A 14,848-nucleotide genomic window follows, 5' to 3' on the forward strand; every position below is an offset into this window, starting at 1 on the left:
TTTACTCAGTACTTTGTTGAAGCACTTTTGGCAGCGATTACAGCCTTGAGTCTTCTTGGGTATGATGCTACAAGCTGGCCACACCTGTATTTGGGGAGTTTCTCCCATTCTTCGCTGCAGATCCACTCAAGCTCTGTCAGGTTGGATGGGAAGCGTCGCTGCACAGCTATTTTCAGGTCTCTGCAGAGATTGTGTATAAGTCCGGGTTCAGAGACTTGTTCCGATCCCACTCCTGCGTTGTCTTGGCTGTGCACTTAGGGCCGTTGTCCTGTTGGAAGGTGAACCTTCGCCTGGAGCAGGTTTTCAGTAAGGGTCTCTCTATACTTTGCTTCGTTCATCTTTCCCTCGATCCTGACTAGTCTCCCAGTCCTTGCTGCTGAAAAACATCCCCACAGCATGATGCTGCCACCACCATACTTCACCGTAGGGATGGTGCCAGGTTTCCTCCAGGCGTGACGCTTGGCATTCAGGCCAAAGAGCTAAATCTTGGTTTCATTAGACCAGAGAATCTTGTTTCTCATGGTCTGAGAGTTCTTTAGATGCCTTTTAGCAAACTCCAAGCGGGCTGTCATGTGCCCTTTACTGAGGAGTGGCTTCTGTCTGGCCACTCTACTATAAAGGCCTAATTAGTGGAGTGTTGCAGAGATGGTTGTCCTTCTGGAAGGTTCTCCCATCTCCACCATCAGGTTCTTGGTCACCTCCCTGACCAATGCCCTTCTCCCCCGATTGCTCAGTTTGGCCAGGCAGCCAGCTTTAGGAAGAGTCTTGGTGGTTTCAAACTTCTTCCATTTAAGAATGATGGATGCCAGTGTTCTTGGACCTTCAAATACTGCAGACCTTTTTTGGTACCCTTCCCCAAATCTGTACCTCGACAAAATCCTGTCTGTTTCTGAGCTCTACGGACAATTCCTTCGACATCATGGCTTGGTTTTTGCTCTGACATGAACTGTCGAAGTTGTCATCAAGGCAAAGGGTGGCTATTTGAAGAATCTCAAATAAAATATTGTGATTTGTTTAAACACTTTTGTTAACTACATGATTCCATATGTTATTTCTTAGTTTTGATGTCTTCACTTATTGTATAATGTAGAAAATAGTGAAAAGAAACCTTGGAATGAGTAGGTGTCCAAACTTGACCGGTAGTGTGTGTGTACACACACACACTTCTAGAGACCAATACCTGTATCAATTGAGAATGCACACTGCAGAAATTACTGGTTTATTGCAAGTTTGGAAATATAACATGAATGTTCGGTCTATAGCAATACAGTACGTCATTATAAAGATGGCATCATATGTTGACCCTGTGACAGACTTTGCCGTTTCTAAACAAAAAACAGTAACTTAATAGGCCTGAAAATGTAAACAAAAAGGAATGAAACAGTCACAGCTCTTTTCTTGGAATTAAGCACACTAAAGCCTTGTTCTAGTACAATTTTGCTTTGTAAGAAATTGGAGAGGAAACTGCCTGCATAAAATATTGACCCCTGCATTCAACCACCATGTTTTAAACCCACTTCAATGCAACAATTATTATGCAATCATGATTTTGCTTGGTCCAAAATAGCATAAGAAAAACAAAGATTACATTAATAGAAAAACACTTAATCTGTTAAAGGGATACTTTAGGATTTTAGCAATGAGGCACTTTATTTACTTCCCCAGAGTCAGATGGACTCATGGCTACCATTTGTGTCCAGTATGAAGGAAGTTAGAGGTAGTCGGGCAAGCAAACGTTAACTAGCGTTAGCGCAATGACTGGAAGTCTATAGGTATCTACTAGCATAATGGCAGATACCTGTTTGATCCTGCCAGTAGCATATGCTTGTCTCAAAGATTAAGCCAAGCATATGCTTGTCTCAAAGATTATGCCATGCCAGTCATTCGTGCGAACACTACAGTAGTTAGTTTCGTGAGACCATGATATCGCTAACTTCCTTCATACTGGACACAGAGACAATAGTATCCACGAGTTTTGGCCTCATTGCCAAAATCCCAAAGTACCCCTTTAATACAGGTGGTAATAGCAGAGGGTGGTAGACATTCATTGTAATTCCCACCATTAAAAACAGGTTATCCATGTTTTGTTCTCAGTCTCCATGTAAAAACACCCAGGTCTAACTTTTGGTAGCTATGATCACTAGCTGATCACAGAGCTGTAGAATGTTTTGTCTAAGAGTAGCCTAATTCTGTTTCTCTCCCTTCTGCCTCAAGTGTGTACTGAAGAAAGTGGAAACCTCTCCAGCCCATGCTTACACCCATTCAATGGAATCAGTCCTGTTCTCTACCACTCTCCCATTCCGAAGTTTGCACTTGTACACCCCCCCCCCCCCCCCCTTATGGGATGGACTGGTGTGATGAGTATGTTGGAAATAAGTGCACACTTCTGGGTGAAGGGTAGCGAATTGGCTCGCAATCAGCTTTTGAATCCATGACGAGAAGTAAAAGCTGAAACAGAATTGGGCTAGTGTTCGCTCGCTCTTCCCTTGTTCCCCAGTGGTTAAGCACCTCCTCCCTCCCTAGTTAAGACCTGACAGATACAAGTGACACCAGAGCATTAATGTAGTACCTGAGACCTAGGCTATGCTCCAATACTATTAAATAGCTTCCTTTCCATATTTCCTAGTCTTTCTCGACGGTTGCCGTGACAGGTCTGGAAAGGAAAGAGCAATAGTAGAAACCACCAGACCCAAAGACATTCAAAAGTATTGCAACGTTACACCACTCTGCCTCTTCCTCTACCCATCCCTCTTCTTCCTCTCCTCCCTCACAGTCGGTGGGGGTTGACCCATTTGTATGTTCCTTCGTAACGGAAACCGACCCTCTTTGAGAGCTCGTCCGCTTCCGTTGGACCCCGGCTAGGAAGAAGGAAAGGAACAAATCCATCACAAAAACTATCGCAGACAAATGAATGTGACTATTGACATGAGATAGTTGTTAAACTGTGACTGGTAAATCTTACCTTCCATATTTGTAGGGTGTGGGGGGAGTCTTCTCGTTCTCTATCTGATGAAGGAGAGGCGTAAAGATCCTCCAGGCTTCCCTCAGCTCATCACTAAGAGAAAATATAATGTAAGGGACAGTAATGCAGCCAATGGGAGAAGCAACCCTATGGCACCATGTAGTGGACAGAATAATGCATGGGCGATATACCGTATACCGGGGTATTTCAAAATGCCGATGGTATGATTTTCAAAACCGATTTGGGGGGGGGGGGATTGAGAGCGGCTTGGTCTAATCCAATCGTTGCAGCAGACTCAACCGATACCCCGCCCGTTTTCTTAAGACAGACCTAGACAATAGTTGTTCGGATCACACAGCGCTTCACACGGTTTGAGTGAAAGAGATGCATGCTGGCAGCAGAAGATAACTTTTTCCGATGACAGATAATTACAAACAAAAAAACACTTGTTATAATCGTATTCTGAAAATTCGATACTCGTTTTGTCCGAGTACTCTGCACACCCCTACCTGGAAGTGCACCCCCCTTGTGTGCACTTCCGGTAATACTATAATACGGCACAGAAACAGGGTGGGACATTTGGATACGGCCCAACCCTAATGCATGTTCATGGTCTTATTTGCATAACACAAACATTATGGCAACAGAGGGAACTTCGGAGACAGACGGACTGACCTTCTGACAAAGTGCATCTGGCTGCCACAGAAGACGTCCAGGATGAGACGCTCGTAGGCGTCGGGCAACTTCACATCCTGAGGAGAGAAGATTACAGTGAAAATGGAGCAAATATGTTTGAACGTTTGTGCCTGCATATGGGTTGCTAAAATGGGAGAGTGTGGCGAGGTAGTGTGTGTGGGTGTCCCTTTTCTAGGAATGATTGGGTGTGTGTTCATTCAGTATCTCACCTTGTATCTGCTCTTGTAGGTGAGGTCCAGCTCCGTCTCCTCGGGGTGGAAGTACACGCCTGGTTTCTTGCTCATCATCTTGGCGTAGACGGCCTCGTTGGGCTGCACGCGCACAACCAGCTCATTCCTACGACACTGCGCGCCAAAGATGTCCCCCGGGACGTCGGTGAACTGCAACCGGACCTCTGCTTTCCGCTCATTCAGGGCTTTGCCGCAACGCAGGATGAAGGGAACACCTTTGGATGAACAAATAGTTATTTAAAATGTCCAATGCAGCCGTTTTTATCTCTATCAAATCATTTCTGGGTAACAATTAAGTACCTTACTGTTAATTTAATTGGAAAATGAAAAAAATAAAAAAATAATGCTTCTTAGAAAAAGAGCAATTTCTCAAGCAAGAATTTTGCGAGGACTGTCAGAGGGGTTTGAGCTGGGAGGGGAAACTGAAAATGTGTTGTTATTGGCAGAGGTTTGGAACTCTTTATGATTGGTCTAACTAATTTACCACATGGCGATGTGACATGGAAGGCCAAAACTCCCTCCCACCAAAACAGGCTGAAATTTCAGGCTGTCTTCTCAAATAGCTCTTATAAAGGCATTATCATAACTTTCACAGTTTTATTTGAACCTCCGTGTGGAAATACAGTACCAAATCAAGTTGACACCTACTCATTCCAGGGTTTTTATTTATTTTTTACTATTTTCTACATTGTACAATAATAGCGAAGACATCAAAACTATGAAATAACACGTATGGAATCATGTAGTAACAAAATAAAGGGTTCAACAAATGAAAATGTTATTTGAGATTCTTCAAAGTAGCCATCCTTTTCCTTGTTGACAGCTTTGCATTCTCTCAACCAGCTTCATGAGGAATTCACCTGGAATGCATTTCAATTAAAAGGTGTGCCTTGTTAGTTAATTTGTGGAATTTCTTTCCTTCTTAATGCGTTTGACCCAATCAGTTGTGTTGTGTCAAGGTAGGGTTGGTATACAGAATATAGCCCTATTTGGTAAAAGACCCAGTCCATATTATGGCAAGAACAGCTCAAATAAGCAAAGAGAAACGACAGTCCATCATTACTTTAAGACATAAAGGTCAGTCAATCTGGAAAATGTCAAGAACTTTGAAAGTTTCTTCAAGCGCTGTCACAAAAACCATCAAGCGTTATGATGAAACTGGCTCTCATGAGGACCGCCACAGGAAGGGAAGACCCAGAATTACCTCTGCTGCAGAGGATAAGTTAGAGTTACCAGCCTCAGAAATTGCAGCCCAAATAAATGCTTCAGAGTTCAAGTAACAGACACATCTCAACATCAACTGTTCAGAGGAAACAGCGTGAATCAGGGTTTCATGGTCAAATTGTTGCAAAGAAACCACTACTAAAGGACACCGATAAGAAGAGACTTTCTTGGGCGAAGAAGCACGAGCAATGGATATTAGACTGTCGGAAATCTGTCCTTTGGTCTGAGGAGTCCAAATGTTTTATTTTTGGTTCCAACCACTGTCTTTTTGAGATGCTGAGTTTATGAACGGATGATCTCCGCATGTGTGGTTCCCACCGTGAAGCATGGAGTTGGTGTGATGGTGCTTTGCTGGTGACACTGTGATTTATTTAGAATTCAAGGCACACTTAACAAGCATGGCTACCACAGCATTCTGCAGCGATAGGCCATCCCATCTGGTTTGCGCTTAGTGGGACTATCATTTGTTTTTCAATAGGACAATGACACCTCCAGGCTGTGTAAGGGCTATTTGACCAAGAAGGAGAGATGGAGTGCTGCATCAGATGACCCGGCCTCCACAATCACCCGACCTCAACCCAATTGAGATGGTTTGGGATGAGTTGGACCGCAGAGTGAAGGAAACACAGCCAACAAATGGGAACTCCTTCAAGACTGAAGCTGGTTGAGAGAATGCCAAGATTGTGCAAAGCTGTAATCAACGCAAAGGGTGGCTACTTTGAAGAATCTAAGATATATTTAGATTTGTTTAACACTTTTGGTTACTACATGATTCCATATGTGTTATTTCACAGTTTTGATGTCTTCACTATTATTCTAAAGTCTCGAAAATAGTGAAAATAAAGAAAAACCTTTGAATGAATAGGTGTGTCCAAACTTTTGACTGGTACAGTATAGATGAAACACAAAAAAATATAATCCCGTTTTTGACTGCACTGGGCCTTTAAGAGTTATCACTGAGTAGAGAGCTGGTTTGACCAGACAGTGAAAGCACAACAAGCAACAACACCATGCCATGGAGAGAGAAAGCAGAGGTTCTCACCATCCCAGCGCTCGTTGTGCACGTAGAGCACAGCTGTGGCAAAGGTGGCCTGGGTGGAGCCTTTGGGGACAGTGGGGTCATCAAGGTAACCCAGCTTGGCGTCCCCCTCTCCCTCTGGGTCGCCCACGTACTGCCCCAACACCACATCTGACATGGTAATGGGGGCGATGCACTTCAGCACCTTCACCTGCAGAGGGAGACAGTGGTCAGGGAGAGTAAGTAAGAAGTGATAGGTTTGAAGACTAATTGTTGATTCTGTTTGTTTGTTTTTTATTAATAAAGATGATATCAGTAGTTTTCTAGAGGAGCCAATGGTAAAGTCAAGTAAAGACGTGTTTTGGGCTTTAGCCAGGTTGTGCCCATGTTATTGTACCTTTTCATCCCTGACATCATCAGAGCTGGTGGAGGCTGGCTTCTCCATGGCAACCAGAGAGAGCATCTGGAGCAAGTGGTTCTGCATGACATCACTAAAGAAAATACGGAATTGGTGGTGAGAAGTTAGACGGACTAGTAGAACATGGCCAGAATAAATGCCTTCATTGAGGTTTGATTTCATTAAGCACTAAGCCAGTTCCCCTCACCGGATGATGCCAAAGTCGTCAAAGTAGCCGCCTCGGCCCTGGGTGCCGAAGGGTTCTTTGAAGGTGAGGACCACACACGCTATGCTGTCCCTGTTCCAGATTGGCCCAAAGATCCGGTTCCCGAACCTGGAACATTTACCACTGTTTAACCTCAGCCTTATTGACATGGACATAGCTGAGAGACACAGCTGTCTGTGACAAGGTTTATTCATGTTCTCTCATCTCTGTACCTGAGGACCATGAGGTTCTGCACCATCTCCTTGCCCAGGTAGTGGTCTATGCGGTAGATCTGATCCTCAGTAAACAGGGAGGAGAGGTGGGTGGACAGCTCCTCAGAGCTCTGCAGGTCACGACCAAACGGCTTCTCCACAATCACCCTGTTCCAGCCCCTACTAAACACACACAGATAGGAGGGGAGTTCAGCATGATTTGGTTATTTAACAGCAGAAGAGGGGAACATTCATCTCATGACCAACCCTTCCCAGACAATACCAATTACATATACAGCAAGTGGATTAAATATGACCAGGCCTGTCCCAGTCCCTACCAATAGAGAAGGATTCAGAGGAGAGGGAGTCTGAGACTAAACAGTAAAACAGACAGACATAACAGGCTCACTGACTTGGTGCTCATGCAGTGGTGCTTAATGTTCTTGGTGACATCGTGGTAGATGCTGGGCGGCAGGGCCAGGTAGAAGAGGCGGTTGGCCTCACCACCCCCGGGCAGGGACAACAGGTGGGTGTGGAGGTTGGAGAAGGCACTCTCCTCAGTGTACTTCCCACTGACATAAGAGTTACGGCTGAAGAACACAGACAACCGTTCCGCCTCAGAGTCTGCCACCTGGGACCACAGAGCGATAGGAACGTTGTCGCATGTCGTCATTGGTTTTAGCACATGCACAAACACATTAACGGTGTCAAATGTGGGTCAGTGTGTAATGCTTGATGATTTGTTCATGGGAAAGTCTTACCTTCAGATAGGGCATGCAGGCAGTTTTGATGGCATCCACCGTGAGGTCAGAGCGGGCAAAGCCCACAAAGTGAGTCTGTTCAGGAAGGAGCCCATCTCTAAACAACCACCTGAGTGAGACGGGGGAGAAGAATAGAGAAAAGCTCATAACTAGTCTTATTACATGACACCTCACAACTGCCCTGGGCTACACATACTCACCATAGAGTTGGGTAGATTTTCTTCTTGGCTAGATCCCCCTAAAGAGCATTGTAAACACAAGACCAGATTAGTCACCTCTAAAATAGTTAGTTGAAACAGAGGCCCCTGGCCTATATAGCCTAGTGGCACTACAAGACAGTTCATTCAAGGTCTGTCAGTGTGGAGTTTACTAGTACAGTAAACAAGGCTATAAATAAGGGTTCCTTACTTGATACTACTGCTGGTTGCAGTTTGGACAGTTAGTAGTAGGCTGTAGTGGCCTATTTAGGATTTACGCAATAGCAGTAATCCAACTGGGAGCACTGCTAACTACAGAGAGGCAGCAGCAGCGACACAGCCTGAAGAAAACTGGCCAAGTACAAAGCCAAAGAATATTCTGAAGGCAATAACCCTTACGAAATCTGGTATGAAATAAATGGAGAAATTACGGTACCTATCATCACAGAGAATAATAAAAATAATAAAAAATATATAGATAACAAAGCAACACTGTTAAACATCTATACAGGCACAATAACTGAGGATCACTTCTTTTTTTAAATCTAACAAAGCATTCCTCACTAGTTTCAGCACCACTATACCACGGGTCCTTCAGTAATGTTTTTTAGCGAATGCTGGGTTATCTGATGTTTGTCACTTGAGGAAATGCTTCAAAAATAAAAATCATTCATCCGAATGGCCTTATTGACTATTATTTATGAGCTTATCTGTTTCCTATTCCAGTGAGGGGTGTTGGTTTGCTGTGTAATACTGAATAATTTGCTTAGTGTGCCTTTCAATGACACATTGAGTTACACCTATGAACTGCTGGCCTAGTGTCCCGCCTCAGCTGAGAGAAAAATGCAAATGTAGGGTGACTCGACAAAGATCTCTTCACTCTTCCGTTCATGATGAAAGTCATGCACACTGATCCCACTATATTCCTCTCTCCCTTTCACAAAAGCAGACAATCTCAATTACCACGTTTCCATCCACAGTTTTTATGCAAGTTAAGTCATACCGTATAAAAGAAAATCACGACAGCTGTCAACAGATATTTTTGTCTTTCTGTGTTAATGATGCAAGAAATGGTTGTGGAAACATGTTTATGCACAAACATTGATATAATAACCATCATATCGAAGTAAACTTGGAGTCACGTGATGAAACATAAGCCTTATTAGATAGTCATGGTGAGAGAAACTAGGCTATGTTTTCATTGCTTTAGTGAAGTGAAAATAGAGATTACCTTCAATAATTGGAAATGTGACCCTGTTCCTGTGCCATGGATCAACAGATGAATATTTGGCCTACAATCTTGCATCACCATTAGGCTAAGTACAGTCCCATCCAGCAAGCCTGTATGGTACCTTGTACCAAGGTAAGTGTGCAATATTTACTGAACCGTTTCATTGGCACAGCAACTGCAATGAGGCCATGTTGAGTGAGGTGGTGTGCACGTGCAACACCACCTGGTGATTGGTTTGTGCTTGTGGAGTGACAAGGACAGACTGCAGCATTGGAAACAAAGCATATTTTACAGTAGCCTATGCATAGCCTTTTGTAGTACAATCACTGTTCCTAAAAACCACAGCTCTGCCTTACCATTACCCCATCCTGATTCCAGACTTGCCTCTATTGCTATGACAGGAAACTGCTGACAGACAGTGACACTGCACTATTCAGCCCTTGTTCCACTCCTTTCAAACAAAAGTAAATAGAGCAGGAGAAAGTAGATGGAAGAGAAGTGGGCGGAATAATTAAATATCAGAACTACTCTCCCACACTTTATCAGCAAACTAGGCAGGTCTTTACAAGTCAGCAGAGAACAAGGAAACAGGAAATAAACCGTGTAGGCCTAGAGAGGGTGTCATTCCTAGAGAAGGAAATAGTATAAGAAAATGCAACTTCAGAGTGCCTGGACTTAGTCACTGGATTGATAATCCTAGTAGGTATTGAAAGGAGAATAAATTATTATAGGCTGTGGGAAATATGAAATTCTGGCTCGTTAAACTCGCTCTAAATGACTGGGTAACTTGGTCATTATGCTGAGCTCTCAAAACAATTGGTCAACAAAAGATCAGTTCTTACACTATGATTGGCCAACAAACTATCTGTGCCCAAATGATTGCCTAACAAATGGTCTGAGCTGACCATGATTGGCTAACAAACAGCCTGTGTCCAAACCAAAACCAACAATCAGGAACCTTGTTATGTTTGTTCTCTGTATCAAGGCCAGACTACAGAAAGCTCAAGTGATTCTGGGGTTGCTTAGTTACACAAGCGCTGTTATGTGTCTCAATGAAATGTAGACATTTCCTCAAAACAGGTCATGTGCAACCTCTCTCTTTTCCGTTTTAAATTTTCAACACAACTTTCTCACAAAATGTGTTCCCTTCTATGTCCACCTAAAATCTATTATAAAGTGTTTATAAAATAGGTATAACAGATTCTGCAGTTTGGTAGCCTACATTTAGTAAATAGCTAGGCTAATCCAGTGTCTTAGATATATCTTGAACTTCCTCATTAACCAACCTTTTTATGCGAGTAAAGTACATGTCGGATAAATTATTATTATTTTTTTTAAGTAATGACAAGCCTGATGGTAACAGAATTTTTCGGTAAACTTTCCAAATGTCAACAAAACAAAACACGCTACACAAGGTGGGATATTTCTGTGTCGGTCAAATTAATATTGCGAGAAATGCTGGTGGAAACACTTTTACACGCAAACATTGATACAATAACCATCATATGGAAGTAAGCTTAGAGTCACACGATGACACGTTGTGTGGTCCTCCCACTACAACTCATCAGGAAAGCATGCCGTTTATTAGGCTACTAAGGAAATAAGTGATGAACTTCACAGGGTAATGAAAGTGCAGGGTGATGAGCTTGATGCTCCGTTACAATAAATATCGAGGATCTTATTCTGATAATCGATGCTTGGCTGCCATGACATATAAAAATAATATTGCTCTTTTGTCCATAATAACCTCATGTAGGCTATACATGTGCTCCAGCCAACAGAGTGCAGATCGCACTGATGGCTAGAGCGCATGTGCAAATACCAGAGTCAGCACATTCTCTATATACAGTAACAAAACAAATTCGGTGAGAAAACCATCAGTAGAGTTGAAAACGCATTGGAAACCCCTTTAACTTTATTTATTTGGTACATGGGAATTTAACCGCAAAATTTATTTTTATGTGCACTACGTCATCTCGCACAGCCTTTTATATGCAACAAGTACATTTTATGGGAACATCTCTGGTGGGAAAATGCGCATATTGTTTTTAGGCAGATTTTAGAATATTCGCATGAAAATCTGTCGCCAATTGGATGGAAATCTAGCTAAAGAATGCATTACAGGTTTCATTTCATAATCGCTCATACATTTTCTGAGCATTTCATAAATGTCCACAAAAAAGGTTAGATGATGTTCGCAATCTCAAGTGATTCACTCATTTTGTCAGTCACTCTCTCCAGTAAGCATCCAACACACACACACTCACATCCATCATTCCATTTACTCAAACAACTTTTGTAATGATACAAATCATTTTGACAGTGCTTTGAAGGTCTAAAACATGCAGGGTCATTGATCAATTATCAGAGTAACCTCTCACAACCAGCCCCCCCCCCTCACCGATGCTCCCATGATGATGAAGATGTGAGCGTCGGACTGACGGAACTCCTCATCCTCATGCAGCTCCTTCCGCAGCTCCCCAAACACCTCGGACCGAGAGAGGGGAATGGAGCTCATTTTTCCTAGGCAAAGGTAAATGTCAAAAAACAAGTCATTATCAAGAACAGGATTGATTGGCCTAACATTTATGATAACACCTGTGGGAGGAACACACACACATTCACACAAGAACAATACAGTGTAGTCCACTGTAGTCTAGTTTAATAGCGTAAGCCTATTGAAGGCATGACTTCAATATCACACTATTACGCAAATAGACTAGAGCACTACTCTGGGCCCTGACTGACACAATGATTCATACCAATGGAGTACAAACAGCCACAACCACTTTTCAAACACAAAACAAGTTAAACACTGCTTTCAAACAATGAATTTTCTAGACATTCAGAGAAACAGCCTTGGGATAAACAAAGGAGGCTGGCACCAATAAGTGAAAGAGAACAATAGATTGAAACATTCTTAGTTGTACCTCCTTGTGTGCTATAGGCAGTAAGATTGGACATAGAGGAACAGATATTTGGAAAATGTAGATCTACTTTCAGGAAGCACTTGTCGTTTTCTTTTCAGGAGAACAGTTTTAGCCCTAAATATTTTTAACAAATGTCACTTTATTTGAAAAGGACACTTAAAAAACACAGCCTATATAGAGTCTATAAAACCACAAATCATATGGTAAAGATATTAAACCATTTTAGGCCAAACTTTTCTTCTCATACGGCTGATAAGAAATCAAGACATTGTGTGCCACCTTCAAAAATATTAATACTCTTATCTTACCTACACGGAAATGGTGTAGACCTAAGACCTTGTTTAGCACCTCTTCTAAGTCGATATTTTGTCACATAATATGTAAGTGGAATAGACTAAATAAGTCCACTAAGAAATACACAAAATCTACATGCAAGACGACACAGTTACATCACTATTTCTGTATACGCCAGTAATCATAATCATACCGGGTCCTTGTTGTGCAATGGCAACACCGGCCGGTCTCTCTTGGGTCAGGGAGAGAGAGAATCCACAACAAGAGCAGGGAGAGAGGTAATTAAACGGTCAATGTAATATTAGCTAGCTAGCTACAGTTTACAGAATGTGCACCTCTCTCGGATAAGCATTCTCCACTTTGCAGACACAAATAGTCACAACACACCATCCACTATAATGTTATTAGCAAAATCCTCAACCCAATCCCGTATTTAAAAAGGCTCAACACATCTAGCCGTGCAGTGACCACAAATAACACGGGGTACGTTTAGCTAGCCAAGCTAGCTAACTTAGACGAATTTGCACCTGTACACGGTAACGTTAGCTAGCTAGCAAACTAGTCACGCTCTATACAAAATATTTGGACCTAGGTTACACACCAAAGTAACTAGCTAACTATAAATTACACGAGTTTCTTTAATAACAAAACACCAAACAGACACTATCGTTAGCTAAAACATCCCAGCATCATATTCGTGGCTGTTTTGACAGAATGACAAGCATGCAGTCAGCTGCAAAATGACCCGTTAGCGCGCGGCTAGCTGTCAATGTGTTCGTAGTAGGCAGAGGGATAGCTTTTTGTTTTTAAATTAACACTTACTTCCAGCCATTTCCAATTCAAACGATTAACTTTAACTGAGAATGCGGAGATTACAGCGCGAACCCCGACCGACACTTCTGTAAATTGCCAAGCACCAAGCTACTTGCAGTGCATCTCTAACGCAGTTTCCTTCTTCCCTGTTATAATGACACAACTGAATTCAGTGATTTTATTGGTTTAAAGAGAAACTCACCAGCGCTCGATGCACTTCCCATTACTGATGGCTTCAATGACCGCACATTCCGAAAGACAAATAAAAGATGGACGGGGCGGAGTTCTAGTGTGCACTCTTCAGAGAATAATACACCAATCAAAGTGAACAGCTAGCCCACTGACATGTACATTAAGTGGATCAGTAGTAGTAGGCTACTAGAGGCCAATACTGCCTGGGATTATCAATGCAGTCATGTATTAAACCGCATGAACGAACATGGAAGAGATACCAAAAGGCAAACACTTCAAATTCTAAGTACTAAAGGTCAACAGGTCATAATCTGGTATGGAAGATGTCCGTAGTCCATTATCTGAAAATACTTAATTTCAGATGGGATTATTAGAACGACGTATATGCGTATGCTTGATTTAATTCTTCATGATATTGTAGAGACGGCGGTTAAGGGAAGCGAATCCGCGTCGCTGGTGTGAAAAAAGCAAGCACCCTATGCATTGTGCAAATCGGGTTAACCCACTTGGTAGTAATTGTAACATAGCGAGGATAGCTACAATATATACCACACACAGTACACAAAAAAACTTGAAGGAAAACAAATGTAGTTTGGGATGGTGAATTGTAAAGAATTTCACAAATTCAAATGTGTATTTTGAAGTGTACAAAGCACTAGTGCCAAAACAGAAATGTTCACAAATTCCTCTAATTGGGGTCCTCTACAAAAGATCTTCAAAAGCCTCAACATTTTCAGCTTCTCCTTTTAATAAATAAATAATACAAAACATTAATTCAAACTGGGCAGTGTGCCATATTTCATAAATTCATGTGTTGTAATCAAAAAAGTGCAGGGGCTCCCAAATGTAATGCATAATGGAGATGTCCACCTTCCTCCATGGATCCCATTGCTCAGCTGGCTGAGTCACAGCTATTCATCACCACTATCTCGGTCTACTGTCAAGCATTTGCCCGGAAGAGGGATTATTCAGGAGAGAACACCATACACAAACACATACAATGTAATTAGAATAATGTTGAGCAGAATAAAAGGCTATTGTGCACTGCAAGTGACCACAATACTCTGTTCTGCACTTTCCTCCTAAAGAAACAGTGCAGCATGAATATAGCCAAGCTATGTGTAACAGCATGTGTACACTGTAAAGTAGTTAACGTTCTTGTGCTGCAATACAAGACAACAATCAGTGTTTTGTCCTGGAGAGGAGAAAATGACTTCCAAATGGTCTCCAAATATTGTATATGGAACAAACCCATGTACGAGACCCACAGTAAGACTTCCAGAACAGTGAAGAGATGTATTTATTATCATTGTGTAACTGTGAAATAGACTAACCCTAATCAAATATTTCTTGACAGTTTAGAATGTCATGGTTACGTACAGGTGTGAAATGCCACACTTGCGCAGGGTCCACCGCATTTCTAATCCCTACAGGCGCGAGAGTTCAGTGACAACCAGCGCTGCCCCAGGGGTCGCATGCAGACACA

The 14,848-nt window shown here is 42.3% G+C and overlaps 1 protein-coding gene across 7 annotated transcripts; it reads right to left on the reverse strand.

The window, feature by feature from the left end:
- Positions 1-1,203: 1,203 nt before the first annotated feature.
- Positions 1,204-13,507, reverse strand: g6pd (glucose-6-phosphate dehydrogenase). Of its 7 annotated transcripts, none has more exons than XM_071371489.1 (14): positions 13,373-13,461; positions 12,551-12,589; positions 11,535-11,656; positions 7,906-7,943; positions 7,706-7,814; positions 7,358-7,575; positions 6,966-7,124; positions 6,736-6,861; positions 6,528-6,621; positions 6,155-6,341; positions 3,868-4,103; positions 3,638-3,714; positions 2,963-3,055; positions 1,204-2,858 (listed from the first exon to the last, which is right to left on the reverse strand). In XM_071371489.1, the coding sequence occupies exons 1-14, from the start codon at positions 13,392-13,394 to the stop codon at positions 2,768-2,770; spliced, it is 1,611 nt and encodes a 536-aa protein (XP_071227590.1). In that variant the 5' UTR covers positions 13,395-13,461; the 3' UTR covers positions 1,204-2,767. The 7 variants fall into 7 exon arrangements, with proteins under 7 accessions (XP_071227590.1, XP_071227589.1, XP_071227591.1 ...); XM_071371488.1 differs by having other exon boundaries at positions 6,966-7,127; positions 13,373-13,459; XM_071371490.1 differs by lacking the exon at positions 13,373-13,461 and adding an exon at positions 13,180-13,335 and having other exon boundaries at positions 6,966-7,127.
- Between the last annotated feature and the right edge of the window lie 1,341 nt (positions 13,508-14,848).

This window comes from Salvelinus alpinus, chromosome 28 (assembly GCF_045679555.1).
Source record: "Salvelinus alpinus chromosome 28, SLU_Salpinus.1, whole genome shotgun sequence".
Lineage (NCBI taxonomy): Eukaryota > Metazoa > Chordata > Actinopteri > Salmoniformes > Salmonidae > Salvelinus > Salvelinus alpinus.

Excerpts from the sequence above, each read along its gene's own strand:
- g6pd (XM_071371488.1), bottom strand. The coding sequence starts at position 13,394 with ATGGGAAGTGCATCGAGCGCTG. Across the intron at positions 7,815-7,905 it reads AAAATCTACCCAACTCTATG|GTGGTTGTTTAGAGATGGGC; the intron begins GTGAGTATGTGT and ends CGTCTCACTCAG. Across the intron at positions 6,862-6,965 it reads CAGAACCTCATGGTCCTCAG|GTTCGGGAACCGGATCTTTG; the intron begins GTACAGAGATGA and ends TAAATGTTCCAG.